We start from the raw sequence: 16790 nt of genomic DNA, 5'->3' as shown, positions 1-16790 counted from the left end.
AATGGAATGAAATGGTAGACGAAGAGTGAGGAATAGCCAGCGAAACAATGGAAATGAATAATTCCCAAAGGGCTATTAAAACCCAGCCAAAGGAGGCAGGCCGCCAGGCACCACCAAATGCGGCATCCTCTGCCGATCGTTGCGGAGGGGCAGGGAAGGAAGATTGGCCAGTTTTCAGGGGAAAATCAAAATGTATGCAATACATTATGAAGCAACTATGGATCGCTTCTGCGAAAGCCACTACAGATACAAAGATACATTTTTTAAAAATGTTAAATTGAAGTTTAAAGTGTGGTAGCAGGGGGCAGCTCGGGTACGGTGGGGCCAGAACAGGCCAGTAACCATAAAAAGGTATTTAGCAATTTAGATTCATTCGACGTGCACGCCGTGCCTGGAACTCAAGACATGCCCGCTTCTCCTCACCTCCTGTTCCTACTTCACTCTTGTTGTTTCTTGGGTATCGCACGCTTCGATCAAGCCGCTGATTGCAGCTGTAGGGGACTGGGAGTGGAGAGTGGAATGAAGTGGAATGGGAGAGTTGAGTGGAAGCAAAGGACTGTTGGGCCTTGCCCAAAATGGTCCATGGCATAAATTCCGAATGGGAAACGCATCAATCAACGGTGCAAAGGCTCTCCTCTCTTATGTGTTAAGAGAGTGGAGTGCTGCGAGTGCTGCTAGTGGAGTGAGTGCAAGGGAGAGAGGACATGCTGTTCGTGATGATATTGCTGGAAAGATTAGACGGCGACTCTCGTCTCTCTCTGCAGCACAAATTAAATAAGAAGAGATAACAACTAGGCAGAATGCTGTGCTCCGAGGGCGTCGACCGGGCCGTACTCTCTATTGGATGTTTTGATACAAGCTGGTACGTAAGGACCACTGAGGATCCAGACTGTTCCATACAAAAAAACTCTCTTACCTGCAGAGTGGTTCTGATACGCAGAGAGCGAGAGACCGTGGAGTGCCTGGTATAATGGAATCTGTCTGTTGCATACATTAGCATCAATACAATACACTCTGGTACCCTTGACGAGTGCAGGGTATAGGCTAGGAAAGGCAAGAACTGGGACCGCGGCACGAGAGAATACGTGGAACAACAAACAGAAGAACGGTTAGAGCATGGGCCGAAGAGCGGCCAGAGGAGGAGAGGCGAGACCAAGAACAAATAGGAGAGAGGAGGGCCCGGAGTCATGGCCAAGCGGATTAGCGTACCTGTGGGAAGGGACAGGGAACACGGGCAGGGGACCGGGAAAAAATTTACGATTTTAGCACAGATTGTAAAGTAAATTTTCCTGTTTTTATTTCGAATTAACAAGGCGGCCCCCAGACAAGAAAGACACACACACAAAACAGAGAAGGGGCAAGATAAAGGAGGGAGACAGAGAGAGAGACACACGAAAAAAAAACGAAAGTTGCATGTGCAATGCCAGAGAGAGAGAAAGAGGAATAGGAGCAAGCAGCAGAAATCTTCTTAAGAAGAACAACCGGTTCATTTCGATGTCTCACAGACACATCAGCACATGTGTACATACATACATACATCCATATATCCATACATAATTACACGGGAGACTAACACACATAGGCCAGGACAGAGGCAGGCACAGAACAGAGGTTACTTAATAATGCAAAACAGGTTTCGAGGAAAGGAAGCAACATGCAAGGAGGAGGAGAAGTTGAAGATGGGGAAGGAGATTGCACAAAGAGAGACTTTGACTTGGGCAAAGAGAAAGGTAGGCAGGGCAGGGCAGGGCAAGCGACGTTGAGTTATGAATTTGATATGCTGCAGCGGAAAGGAAGAAGGTGATGGACGTGAAAGAAAGAACGGCGGAAAGGAGCTGGGAAGGAGTCCAACAAAAACACAGATGACAGAGATTAGAACGAATAGGAGACCAAGGGGACAGGAAATGTGTGCTGAATCCACATTGCGAGTGAATACTAAAGATGCAGATATGAGGAGGAGGTAAATATTACCGTAGAAATTATGCAAAATTATACAATACCCTATATTCAAATTTGAGACGATTTGGCGAAACCTAATTGAAGAAAATGATTCACAGAACATTACCTGAACACACAACAAAAGGTACTGAATATATTTCTTTAATTCCAGCTTTTGTTTTTGGTAATTTCCCAATTGCTGATGATGAAACGATTTGAGAAGGGGGACACGATGCAGCGCAGTAATCAACAAACAAACGGTAATACGGCCGACTCTTCGTTAAGCACGCAAAGCAGACAGCAAAAGCAACAACAACAAGCGAAACATATGCTCAAAAGCAGCAAAAACAATCATTTGGTGAGGGGGTGAGGGCATAAGCTTCGCAGCCAGACAGTCGTCACACGCACTCACATACACACATATACAGACACACCTCCAAACAGCTGATTTGTTGTCATCATCATAAAACCGCTGAATGGAGCAGCCCCAAATCGTGAGAGAGGAAGAGCAAGTCAGCGCCAGAGAGCAGAGCTATCCAAAAACTCTCTCACGAAACAACAAAAAAGTCGGAAAAAAAGCGACGACGCCAACGGCGGCTGCTGCTATGGCAACGACCTTCCTTATTTATTACAATGTGTATGGATTTAAGTGTGTGCGTCTCTGTCTGCTGCTACCTCTCTCTGTCTATGTGTATGTGTGCGCTGTATGCGCAAGCTTTATGTTTAAGGGATTGGCAAGGGGCAGGGGTAGAACCATTCCCAAAGAGTTAAATTGTACTGAGGTTTTAGTGCAGTGCAGAAAATGTCTGTAGCACTTTGAGCGTTGAATATTGATAACTTTTGGAGGGGGTTATGAGGAATTTCTCTAAATGAATGCGAACGATTTGATAATTAATAATCTACTTGTTACTGATTTGTCAGACAGGCTGAAATATTAACTAAGATTAAGAGGAGATCTCAATTGTCGGCCCGTAAGCAAGCCTGTGTGAAATCGCAAATCCCAGTTCTACATCGACCCCCGAAGTCGCCATCCTGTCACCACTGAGTTTATTTCCCTCGTTTCCATGAGAATTTTATTTTAAGGACTTTCTGTTGGGGATTTTATATTTGAGTGCCGCACCCAAAAGGGAATTCTAACGGTAGTGGCGTCAGTCCCATAACCACTCAATTAGCTCTCAAAAGCGCTCTCAAATTCTGGCATTCCAACAGGAAGAAGACTGTCTCCCCCCCTTCCAACCACTTCTTACTAACACTCAGCAGCAGCAGCAGCCCTAAACGGAAACAGGAGCGCAAAAAGTAATCGTAGAAATTAAAGCAGGCCACAATTGCTCTCACCCAGAATGGAGAGCATAATACAGGCAAAAAAAAAACTCATATTACAAAATAATGCGACCCGTGGCCCGCATAAAAAAAGACAGCGGCAGACCGACTCTCTCTCTCTCTCTCTCGCTTGTTCAAACACCAAAACTGTTGTAAAGATGGCCGCCGTGGTAGTAATATACGGCTGAATGTGTAAGTCGAAGCGAGAGAGCGATGTAGAGTGTTTAGGCCGGAGAGCGGCCATATGCTGCCATTGAATGCAATTGGCTTAAGAAGCATGCAGCAACAATAAAATGCCAAAGAGAGTGTTTGTGTGAACGGCAGTGCGAGTGTGTAAGTGAGTGCTGAATACGCGACGTCACGAGTCAGCTGTGCGGCAGGTAAAACACATTGAATGAAGGGAGACTTTTCAAGAGGAGAGGGAGGGACTGAGAGAGCGCGAGAGCAGCGTTAGCGTAGCGACTGCGACGCCAGGCCAACCTTAAGATCAGAGGGCCACATAGCCACATTCGCTGCCCAGAACTCGCCCCGACAAGAACATACCTCGACCAAGGCGCGCCTCCATGATAAACTTTCGCGAAGAACCAACCAAGAACATGGGAGAAACGTCGAACTAGAAAACCAAATAAATGTTGTTTTTGGCACAAATTGTGATAGAAAAAGTGATGGAAATTTGAGTGATAAAAAACCAAGCAAAGAAAATCTCAATCAACTCAAACGCTGCCAAAAGTAACAACAAAGTAAAACGGAATCGTGGTGGTGAACAGCTGTTGTACTCTCTCCCTCAATTCAGCAGAAAACGTGTCTCGCTCGCTCTCTTTGTCGAGCAATTCAGCAAACGCGCTCTCCGCCATTCAGCACGCCGCCGCCGTGCTCGTCAGAGTGCCATGCTTAATCAGAGTTACTATGCTCGGGCTGGTCAACGCGTTCGGACGTAATTTCTCTAGAAACTAAACACTGAAAGCCGCTACGGAAACGGGAACCGAACCAGAGAAAGAACTGTAAGCCAGCCAACAGCAAAGCAGAACACTGAGCGCGACAAAAGACTGACAAAAGGAAAAAAACAAATAAAAGCCGCAGCTAAAAATAGTAACACTTTAAGCGCTGCATTTAAACAAAAACCTAAACCAAGACTGATTAAAACGCTAAATATACAACACAATACAATAAACGAAACAAAGTTAAACAAAGTAAAAGTAAAATAAAATACGAATACGAATACGGGTTCTAATAAAAAGCAGCAATAATTCCGAACGGAATAATCTGCAAATGGATTAAGGTTCCTCCTCTCACACACACACGCAAGAAATTCACTCACTCAACACACACACTCACGGATTACCTGCAGCCACAACAGCCGTTAGCCGCGCGCTCTCTTTTTTGGATTACCAGTGCCAATACAAAGAATAAGAAAAGCAAAAGCAAAAGAAAAAGAAATCTAATAAAAGAAAGAAAAAAGTGTCTTGAAATTTTTTCACATGTGAAAAGCAAGCAGAAAAATTAATCACAAAAATGCAATAAAAGAAAAGAATACAACTAAAATTATAACTGTGTTAACGAAGGAGGAGAAGCAGCAGCAGCAGCAGCAGCAGAAGGAGTAGAAGTAGAAGAGAGTAGCAGCAAGCACACACTCTCTTACACACACTCTCTCCACCCCACACACAACAATGACGATGGCCGCCTGTTATGCTAGCTATGACATGTCGTCCCTTTCCCACGGCATGTCCGCTGCCGCCTTGAATGCCTTGCAGCAGCAGCAGCAGCAGCAGCAGCAACAACAGCAGCAGCACAGCCATTCTCAGCAGCAGCATCACCAGGCGCAGCAGCAGCAGCAGCAACAGCAACACATGTACCATGCCGCCGTGGCAGCACATCAGCAACAGTTGCTCCAACAGCAGCAGCAGCAGCAGCAACATCACCGCCAGCAGCAGCAACATTCACATCAGCCCGCCTCCAACACCCGCCACAGCCATGCGGCGGCGGCCCAGACCCAGGTCGCCGCCGTCGCCACCTCACGCCAACAGCAGCAGCAGAGTGTCTCTGCCAGCAGCAGCGCCAATAGCAGCAGCAATGCAAACAGCAGCGGTGCAGCGGCTGCGGCAGCGTCGCCCCAGAAGGACTACAGCATTCCACTGCACGTCGACTGCAGCGTCGAGTACGAGCTCCCCAATCAGCCCAAGCCACCCGCTGGACAGCGCGTGGAGCCTCTGCTGATGATCCATCCCTGCTACTTTCGCAAAATGGAGTCGCAGCGGCGCAGTCCCTTCGTGAACAACATGCAGGCGACGGCGCGCACGGCCAACAACAGTGCAGTCAGCAGTGGTGCGGCGCTTGGCGGGGGCGGAGGAGCGGCCGCCGCGGCACCCAGCAGCAGTGCAGCGCGTCGTGGAGCCAGACAGAGTGCGCAACAACAGCAACAGCAACAACAACAGCAGCAACAACAGCAGCAGCAACAGCAGCAGCAACAGCAGCAGCAACAACAGCAGCAGCAACAACAGCAGCAGCAGCAGCAGCATCAAGCTCAACAGCAGCAGAGGCAGGTGTACCAGCAGCAGCAGCAGCAGTTGCGTCAGCAGCACCAACAAATGTCGCAGATGTCGCAGCAGGCACATTATCCCGTGCAACAGCAGCAGCAGCAGCAACAGCAGCAGCAGCAGGAGCATGTGCGTCGCCAACAGCAGCAACAGCATCAAGCGCAGCAGCAGCATCAGGCGCAGCAGCAGCGAAGCAGCAGCAACCAAAGTCGTCAAAGCCAAAGTCAAAGCCACTCCACCTCAACGGCGGCTGCCGCACAGGTGGCCGCAGCAGCAGCAGCCGCCGCAGCCAGCTCCGCGTCAATAGCCGCAGCAGCGGCGGGGCAGTGGGATCAGCTGGCAGCGGCGCTGGCCGCACGCACTGCCATGACGCCGCACCACATGCTGGCACCCCCGCCCCACCAGACCCTCTACGCGGCCAAGGGGAGCAACGGCTCTTCGGGAGGATCGGGCGCCGCCTCTGGGAAGAGGGATGCCATGATTTCCGGCTCGAACTACGGCCAGACGGCGCCCTCGGTCGGTGGCAGCACGAAGCACCATCAGCAGCAGCAGCAACACTGCCTGCCCCCTCCGCCCTGGGATGCCACAGCAGTGGGTGGAGCGGCGCCCGCGCAGAGCATGGCCATGCTGATGGACCGCTCGCCGATGGCCACAGTTCCTAGCAATTATCAGGCCGGCCCTGACACCACGCCCATGCAGCGGCTGTACGGCGCCACCATGACGCCCACGTCTGCATCGGGTGCGGGTCCGGGGGCGGGCGCGTGTCCGGGATCGACTGGAGGCGCCACCTCTGCCACGGATAAGCTGAGCGGCAAGTACCGACAGTACCTGCGCTCGCAGCGGATGCACCCCTATGCGGCGGCGGCCTCCCTCAACCTGGCCGCAGCCGCCGCGGCCGCCGGAAGCTTGGGACAGACCTCGTTTGTGCCATTCGGTGCGGCCGCGGCGGCGACGCCCACATTCCAGCATCTGCAGCAGCAGATATCCTGCTACAATGTGTGATCCCCCTCCCAGGAGCAGCGCGGAGGCAGAAGAAGCAGCAACCAACTGAGACAGGCGCTTACCAAGTAAACGTCGATGAAAATAGCCGCCTCAAGGAATAGCCAATAGGAAAACCCTCCCCCCTAAAACCCTCATTTGTAGGCCATCTCTTCTCTCCCGTATAATACAACCCTGTAAACCCCCAGAATACAAACCGGTCTATCCCCTCAAAAGCTTTTAGAATCAAAAAATATGAAAAAACAAAAAAAAAATTAATGCTAAATTCTGTCTAGAGCTGTTCCCAAAAGAAAGAATGAATGAAGATTGTCCTCAGATGGAGAACAGGATGGAGATGATAAGAAAGGAGGAGAAGAAGGAAAAGATGCCGATGAAAAGTGTTTTTGTTTCTTTTTCTAGTAATTGTAGTACATGATAAACAAAAGGAAAAACAAACAACAAAAAAATGCAAACTATTGTAGTGATATTTGTTATAAAATAATTTTAGTATCTAATTTAATTTAAATTAAAAGAAAACAAGAAAAACCAACAAAAAGCCAAGGCGAAAAAACCTAAAAACCAACAAACTTTCAAATCAACCAACAATAAAAATGGAAAACCAACAAACAAATGCTAAAAATTACATAATTATATGCATATTTAATTAAACTAAAACACAAAAAATGTTATAGCAGCAAAACAATTTATGGAAAATGCCACAATTATTACCAAAAGAATGAGAAGAATGAGAGAGAGAAAGAAGGAGAGAAAAGGAATGAGTACGGATGGTGAATGAGAAGGAAACAACACAAAAGAATATGAATAAAAATTATTCAAAATTATGCGACGTAATTTGAAGCGCAAATATGCAAAAAAATTAAGTAAAATTGTGTTTTCAATTGGTAGAATGTGTACAAAGAGAAGGTCAGAGTGATTTGGCCAAGGCAAATAGAAGTGAAAAGGCGACAAACAGTGAGATGAATTTCTAGTGCAATTCAGTGATTTCAATTTATAATTTCAATTTTCACAGTTAGCAAGACAGATTTGACAGTGATTCAAGAATCAACATCGATTTTCCTGTTTTGTCGTTCATTTCTGTACTGACAGTAGAAATATCCCCTTTTCCGTATCGGTTTTCGCACTGAACTTTCAATTCATTTCCCTTAAGGGAGAGGAAGAGGGTCAGCAAGATGCTTTGACTGTTGCCATTCACGTCTTTCGCAAACTTAATTGCCGTCGGATTTTGTGGCTCAATTTTCACACTTGCACTCCCCTTCCCACTTTCTGGGTGGTTTTTCTTCCCCTTGTCATTCACTTAATTTGATTTTCAGCTTTGCTTTGGTTCGCTCTTTCTCTTTTATTTTTTCGGTGTGGCGCTGTGATTGATTATTGTCATTGATGGAAGACCTTTGAAGAACAGTCAGAGAGAGGGACAGGGAGACAGGGGCCTTTTTCCAATGGCATTTGTCTCCTTTGCTCTCTTTTGCTGATTATGCCATCGCACGGTGGGCCCCATTCCCCCGTTCTATAGGAAAAACTAATGCCCTGAAGCAAAAGTTTTGCTGGTGGGGCGACAGGAAATGTGCGAGATGTTATCGGGCTTTGGGCCTGGAAGGTCCCCGCGGGGATTATTGATTACAGGCTCAAAAACGATTTGTGTTTATTTCTCTCAGAGAAAAGCAGTTCCGGGAAGTACATAATCGCTTAATTTATTCATAGGAAAGCGAAACGAAACGAAACCCTCGTGAGGATTTCCAGCCAGCAATCAGCAAATTAATTTAAAGAGTGTTTTATTTTTTTGGGGAACAAAAAAAATAAACGACATCCGTTTCCCATTGAACGAACGAAACGAAACAAAACGACCCGACCGACCGCAGACTGACTGACTCATCCCACTGTGGCCTGCCCTAGATCTCCGAAACGAGTCCAAGTCCATTCCATTCCAAGCAGAGAGATAGCGAGAGAGACTAAAGCAGGAACTGACTGGCACCGTCCGCCTCTGTCGCATTCGCACTCGCAACCACAGTCGAACTCTCTTAAGCGTAGAAAGCAACGCCAGATTTCCTGAATGGTGGTGCCATCCCACTCGCATGCCGATTGCCATCTCTATTCATTTATTCAATTCATATTAAATTGCCCCATAGATTAGAAGAAATTCCACCGAACGTAATTAAAATATACTACAGATCGTCTGCCGTGCTGTCGCATGCTCATGCTATAAAGAGGGTATCGCGAAGCATTTCCGAATGCTACGTAATCAACAGCTGAAACTGTATAGTTCAGGGAAATTTAATCTACATAAAATCAGAGAGTAATTTCAGTTCCCATGGTAACAATAGTAAAAACTCTTTCTTATGGGGATCTCCTAGGGGAAAACTTGGATCCCAGTTTGGATTAATATTTGTATCCCAGGGGAATCAAATCTGTCCAAGGGTATTTTCAGCTTCGTTACCCAAAAGGTAGCCTCCATCTCTTTCTTTCATTTATTTCCATCATCATCTGTTGCTGCTGCTGCGTCTCTCCCTTCCTTTGCAATCGTTTGCATGCCATTGAGCGATTGATTGAGTGAGTGCCCCCGTCCCCACACTCAACTGGCGAGGTCATCGCCCATTGTCGTCATTCTCGCGACGCTCTCCCGTCGTTCCTCTTCCCGTGGCTGGACGGATAGTCAGGTGGTGCTCGTCTGGATTGTGTGGCATTAGTGAGCTAAATTGAGGCTGCACTTGGATGGGATTTGATTATGATTATGGCTGTGGCTATGGCTACGGCTAAGGCTTCGGTTCCCTGTGTGTGCCATGTGTGGGCATCAAAAGATAATGACCAGACACCCGGGTCGGAACCCTCAAGTGTTGTGCTTGAACTCGAGTGCTTTTGCTTTTTATTTGCCCAAATTGGAATACGCTCAGGAATCTACGTAAGAGAAAGGAAGCAGAGAGAGAGGTTTGTGGGATTAAATAAGTACGATAGGAACTTTTCGAGTGAATTCCTAATACATTCAATAACTAACAGAGCCTCCACTCCATGGAAAATGGTTATTCTATGAGAAAATCCATAGTGTTACATTTTGTGGTAGTTCTACTCCATGAAAAACCTCTGTACTAAGTTTCCTCGCCGCTTTGTCCAACCTGAAATGAATGACATTCGCAGATGTTAACTGACCGGGGGACAGTACATCGTCCATAGGTCAACTAAAAGGTTTTCTTCTCTAATTGAGTTTATTTAGTCGCATTATTTCTTTGTTTTTTTATTCGGGAGAGCAGCTGCCATTTAAAAGTCATCAACGGATAAATAAACCCAATAATGGAACCAGCAGAAAGCAAACAAAAAGCAAAGTAAAACACAGAAAAAACATGCAAATAAAAGGCATAAAAATACAGAAATACCTACAGCGGCAGAAACAGCAAAAATGCCCCAAAAGCTTGCACCGAAAGAGTAAGCGAGAGGGAGTGATGTGAGAGGGAGAGCGCTTACAGTTAGTTTATTTTTAAGCACGAGAATGCACACGCACACACACACACACACTCTCGAAAATAACGAAAATTGCTCAAAATGAAATGACGCAAAGCGCATTAAACAAAGTCCAGCAAAAAAGAAGTCCAAGAAGAAGAAAAGAAAAAGAGAGCAAAAAACGTAACACAAAACAAAGTGGAAACGGCCCCAAGACACAAAATACAAAAAAAAAACGAAAGAAACTAAAGAGAAGCCGCGACATCGGAAGCTGTCTAACCCAAACATTGTCTGTGTGTGGGGGCGTGCCGGGGGAGTTAAGTGGCAGCCAGCAAAGCTCTGGTCGTGCGCTGGTAGGCGAGGAGAGGAGGAGTGGGATAGGGGCAACAGTTGAGGACACTCGCATTGAGGCTGGTCATAAAGTTGATATTTACGAGTCAGCGGAGAGCGAAGAGGGGAGAGACCCCACGACGACCAGACGGAGAGCCAGACTCGGATACAGACGTGGAGCCAAGAGTGCGAGGGAGAGAGGTGGGGAGAACCCCCAGCAGAGATTCAGAAAAGTGTGGAGTGGGTGGGAGCTGGAGGAAGGCACCAACTCATGCCTTAGAGGCAGGGGGAGACTGTCGCAATGGCCTTATGAAAGTGGATGGGGCGAGGGGGAAACTTCAGCTCTGACTCAAAAGAGGTGGGAAGAGAAAGAGAGAGGCACACACCGACCTAGGCAACCGGTTAACATGTTATCTTTGTTACTTTTCAATACACTACCAGAAAGTTATTAGGTTTTATGGGAAAAGAAATTCAAATTAGTTATATTTTCGTAAGATATTCGAACCAAACTAAAGAAACTTTGGCTTCAAATGTTTCTGCAGACCTTAGCAAAATATGATCTAAGTCGGATACTAAAATATAAAATTGGGCTTGAAAGAGCATCAAGAGCTTCGTCTTCCAAATGTCTGTCTTGTTTAAAATTTTGCTCTCCTCTTTCCACACGTTTTACTCTTTTTCCTTTTTTTGGGTCAACTTCAATCTGCGACTTAATTAATTGCGATTTCTGACATAATTAAAACATTTTTATGGCGAAAAAAAATGAATTTAAATATTTTCTAGGCCTTTGGTAATTGCCCCGCAACCGAAATACCGCTCTAAAAGTCATAAATTAAGTGCGCATAAAGGTTAATAAATATTTATGCCAGAAATAGAGACAGAGATGGAAGAGAGCGACAGTTTTTAATAAGCTTTAATTAAAATATATAGCAGATCAGATAAAGGCGAAAACAGATACAGATATGTATATGTATATGTATGTATGTATGTGTGTACGTATGTTATATATTGTCAGGCGGTAGCTGTAACTAATTAGCATAATTTATATGCATGAATAAACAGACACACTCAGTGAGAGAGACAGAGCGATAGATTGCATGTCCACAGAATGAGATGGACAGCTTAGTCGGTGGGGGGAGAAATATGTATGTATATGTATATGTGTATGTAAATTCCTAGCATGTCTAGCGATTTAAAAAGCGGCTTTAAATAAATTACAAATATAAATTATTAATTAAAAAGGCAAATTAATGGCACTTAATTGACCTCTCTCTCTCTCTCTCTCTCTGTGCCTCTGTGTGCCTTTTCTTCTCTGCCTGTCTCCCTTTCTCTCTTGCTGTCTCCCTCACTATGGCAGATTATAAAATTATACAAATTATTGTGTATGGCTATACGAGTATTCATAAGCCAAGCACCAAAAACAGCTTAACAAAAACTATAAATAATTAGCCAGACAAAATAGAAATCTTTTTTTTTTTTTGGTCAGGCTTAGTTAAGTTTAATTTTGGGCTGAGTCAGAGGCTGGGAGATGATGTCAAGAGCGATTTGTCATAGATTTCTAATTTCCAATTATGGTGGGAATAAATATTTTTAGAGGTTGTAAGCCTAAAAACTATATGCGATACTGTATTGAGATTTGCGCCGGTTCATGCAACGACTAGACAACAAAAACAAAAGCGTTACAGCTCAGTGAGGATCAAAATAAAGTCAAAGTTTAATTGCTTCTCAGATTATTTTACAGCTTTTATTTTCATTAAGTGTCACACAAGATTAAGTACGCCTACTACCAAATGATCGAGACGCCCTCGACCATGTGTTCCCAACATTTCAGACAATTGCAGTAAAATTAAATGAGAAACCAACACTTTGGCTGGCCCAAAAGTGCGAGTAGTTAAACAAAAATCTTGTTCATTGCTAAACCAAAGTCAAATCACTTAAACTGCCTGCCAATTGGCCAAGATTGTACAGAGAGAAGGAGAGAGAGAGAGAGAGAGAGATACGCCAGGAAGGTCAAAAAGCTTTCGGAAAGGCCTATGAAACACACATTATAATGAAACAAAAAGCAACAGCAACTTGAACTACAAACTTTAGACTTGGACAAGCAACATACTTGGCCAACAAACAAACATGACAACGTGTAAAACTAGTTAGCTAGCGTAAAAAAGATCCACAAAAGAAATAAAAATACGAAAAAAAAAATAAAAACACTCACACAACAAACAATTAAAAAGCATTAACGCTTACAGCTGCCTAAGTGCAGTGGGGTATACAATTACTAAGAGGAGGAGGAGGAGGAGGTCTAGGTGGAGTTACATGGAGTAGAGGGTACAGTGCGACTCAGGGCTAAGTGTCAGGAAAAACCATCCATCATCAGGGTTCATCGGGGTACAGATACAGATACATTTGAATTATAAAAACAATTCAAACATAAATTCTGTTTGATGAGAGCAAAAATATTTAAACGAATTAATCATTTGAGAACTGCAAAAATTCTCTAATAAATGTATGAGGAAGCAATTAGTCAAGCATTCCATAAAAAGCTATAAAAGTAAATTTATTTCATTAATTTCCCTGATTTTTGTGTCCCCAAACGTATCCAAATTGCAACTGCCTTACAGCCCTGAGTCGTACTGTATAAAAAGTATACAAAATTGTACTTCAAAGTAAACTATAAAACAAAAACAAACAAAAAAACACTAATAAGAAACAATGGAAACAAGTTAAAATTAGATGTCAGATGGCAAGCCAAAGTTGCAGATGCACAGACACAGATACAGCTAGAGATGGAGATAGAGACAAGTGTACAAAGAGCTAAAGAGAGAAACAGAAATGTAGTTATAGAGGAAGCAAATTAATAGTGTCTGTGTCTGTGTCTGTGTCTGTGGATGGGCTTTTGGCTCTGGCTCTGGCTTGGGCAATTAAACTCCACTCAAAACTGGGCCGACACGAACAGACCTAAATAGTCGACGATACATACGCATACCTATCATACAATACATATACAAACAAACACATAAGATACACACACATAAACTTGCATTAGCCAACCATATTGTGACTTACAACAAACAACAAGCAAACGCGAAACTTAGCCAGCTAAACAAATTGATATAGACGATCTACATAGTACATACAATATACCACACATACGGGTATAATAAACACTATACCGACTACGCCTATGCCGCAGCATAACCACTAACTAGGCCATCAGCAAGTTATATAAATAATGAAATAAAAATATATATTTACGGGTAGTACGAGTATGTATAGATACATGTGCAATCCATCCGGTATGCGCGATGGCACGGAGCGGTGGATTGCATACCGAAAACCAAACGAGAAAATTATTTCCAGCAGTTCGAGCGCTGAATTAACAAAAAACTTATCGAGCATGAAAAATGCCAACAAGTTAGAAATCTATTAAAACAAAAACGGAAAAAATTACAAAAAAAAAAAACAAACTATGAATTATTATCAATTCTGCTGTGAAACAAATTAAATATTTAACACAAAGATCTTTCTTAATTTACTGGAAATCCTCTTGTGAATGTTTTATATTTTTTTTGTTGCTTGTGCTCTTCAGACAGCTGCTAATTATGGTTAGGATTTAGGCTAAGAATCGAAACTGCCAAGGCCACAGAACAGATCTTTCATTTAATTGTTCGCAAATACTCAGATGAGAAATATAACTAAAATCTTGTGGAAAGAATTTTGTGAGCAATTTTGGGTAAAAAAAACTGCTTCGGTTTTCGCTTTGCGTGTGTAGATAAGTACTTAATACAAAATTATAATTATTTAACAGACAAAACCATACATATATATATATTCTCATATATATTTCAATGTGATAGTAGTTTTATTCATAATTGTTCTGCACCGTAATTTGTATTTTGTATAAATATGATCCACACATTTTTTTTGTTACATATTCTGTTAGCTGAACATTTGCATTATATGTAATATTTTTTCTACATTTGGACGTACGAGTTCAATCGCCAACACATACAATTCTGTTCCGATTGAAGCCAAACAAGTTTCTTGTAAATTCTTTATGTAGAATGGAAATACACTTACAAAAAATATATTTCAAAGTATATTTAATGCGTATACATATATGAGTATGTAAAGTGGTAGAAATGGAATAAATTTGTAGCATATTATGGATATAATGGAAATATAAATACGAGTAATACTGGGTTGCATGACTAAGAAAATAATAAAAACAAACCCCCAAAGAACAACTGAACCGAACACAATAAAAATGCAAATTAATTGAATATTAATTTGAAAACAAAAAACTTGAATAAAATCAAATGAGTTTTACTTCTACAAGGGGGAGGTGAATAATATGGCGCTTTTTTCGCCAAAGGGGTTTCAGCCAGGAAATGCCCTTCCATAAAGTTTTATTTATGAGTTGGTAAAACAATTGTTTGTAAAATGGTTTTTTTTTTGCATGGGATATGTGGGATCATTGTCCGAGAGACAACTCTGCGATAAAGTTTTTATGGAATATATTCCAATATGCTCACAATTCCAAAATTCTCTTTAGACTGCTTACAAAAAACTTGTCTGATTAATATAATATTTGTAGAGTGTTATTGAAACATTTTTAGTTCCTAAGTAAACAAATTTCAACGTTTTAAAAAAGGGTTGAAAAGGGTTCCGATCCCCTGCGTAATATGTTTTCCTGCGTTCCATTGAGGTTTTCTTTGCGCGATGGCAGCACAATTAGCAACAGATTCTCTATGGGAAATATTATCCGACGAATTTGTCATTGTGCAATGAGGCAGCCATCCTACCACTGACCCGCCTACCATCCCAGATTCTTCCGCCTTCTAACCCCTTTTGGGAAACGTACTGTGTGCCCTCCACGGGTCTCATGTTTCAGTTGTGAATTGCCAGCGTTTATAATTCAAGCGAAACCGAACAGAACTCAACACTAAAACCCAAGTGCTTTTCACAATCAGCCAAAAAGGGGGGCAGATGATGATGGGGCAAGTTGTTAACCCTTCCCCCACTCCATTCTCCTTTCTACATTTCCATTCACCGACATAAAAACAGACGGACGTCAATTGGTCTCAGGCGAGGCAATTAAAAACGCTTTAAAAAAAGAACCAAAAAGAACGTGAAACGCCCACGAAAACGATTTGGATTGGGGAATAGGCACAGAAACGTATATTTTATATGACGGGGAAATAATTAAAATATTTGAAATAGTTGCCGGGGCACGTCTTTTAATGAGGCGAGGCAACAAGGCAATGAAAATGTTTTTCCTTCGCTTGATTATTTTTCAAAGGCGAAAAACCCGAAAAATAACAAACAAACGAATTTTTCGGATTCGAGATTCAATGAAACAAAGTGCAAAAGTTAAATAAATTATAATTTATGTTTATTGAGCGATGTGTCATTCGATTTTTGTATCTTTTCTGTCTTCTTTTTTATGGCTGCCATGACAACAAAAGTATCTGTATCTTTGTGTGGCTGTGGCTGTAACAGTGTCCATGATGTTGAGGCATTTATGACTTGCCATATACATTTTTTTTTGGGGCCACCTATCCGAGTGTGTGTGTGTGTGTAGGAAGCCATAAATTGTGGCATATACTTAGAGATACTTTCTCACATCTGTGTCTGGATGTTTGCTCATTGTCTTGCCATTGACAATAGCCGAATCGGAATCCGAATCCGAATCCGAGTCCGAATCGATAAGGAAACCCTAGAGGAACGAACGCACACGGATGAGTAATGATTGCAGGCTAGGCCTTCCACTTAATGGTGGTTCCTCTCCTGCCTGCGGGGCAGCTTAAACAGATCCCAGCCGATCCAGTACAATCCCCAGCTAAGCTGCCTGCCGCCTGCCGCCTGCCGCCTGTTGTGCCACAAGAGGCATACAAATTCAGAAAAAGAGCGCCGCACAGCGGAGGCATCCCAGTGGTATCTATGAGATACAATTTAGCACTGCGTTGGCCCAGCCACACACAAACACACACACATCGAGAGATTTATGGCACACAGATACACTCTCGCACACTGAATGGGCGACCCGTCAAATGAGTTTTTCAGTGTAATTACCGAGCGTCACAAAAATGTTTATATGGCCAAATTCGAATAGTGAAAAGACGGGAGAGGAAAGAGAGGGGGAAATGGAAAATGGAAAATGGGAAAAAGAAAGAAAAATTAAGCACACGGCTAGATGTGGGCACAAGTATTACGAGTATTATTATATTCCGTTTTTTTATGGCTACA

At 43.4% G+C, this 16790-nt stretch overlaps 1 protein-coding gene across 1 annotated transcript; it reads left to right on the top strand.

Annotated features, from left to right (window-relative positions):
• Window positions 1-3758: 3758 nt before the first annotated feature.
• Window positions 3759-7080, top strand: LOC117586175 (centrosomal and chromosomal factor). Its single transcript, XM_034276087.1, has one exon. It carries the CDS (start codon window positions 4926-4928, stop codon window positions 6792-6794), a length of 1869 nt encoding a protein of 622 aa, XP_034131978.1. The 5' UTR covers window positions 3759-4925; the 3' UTR covers window positions 6795-7080.
• The last annotated feature ends 9710 nt before the right edge of the window (window positions 7081-16790 follow it).

Source organism: Drosophila guanche, unplaced genomic scaffold (genome assembly GCF_900245975.1).
Source record: "Drosophila guanche unplaced genomic scaffold, DGUA_6, whole genome shotgun sequence".
Taxonomy (NCBI): Eukaryota; Metazoa; Arthropoda; class Insecta; order Diptera; family Drosophilidae; genus Drosophila; species Drosophila guanche.
The sequence above is the reverse complement of the archived record's forward strand: the minus strand, read 5'-3'. Positions and strand labels throughout refer to the sequence as shown.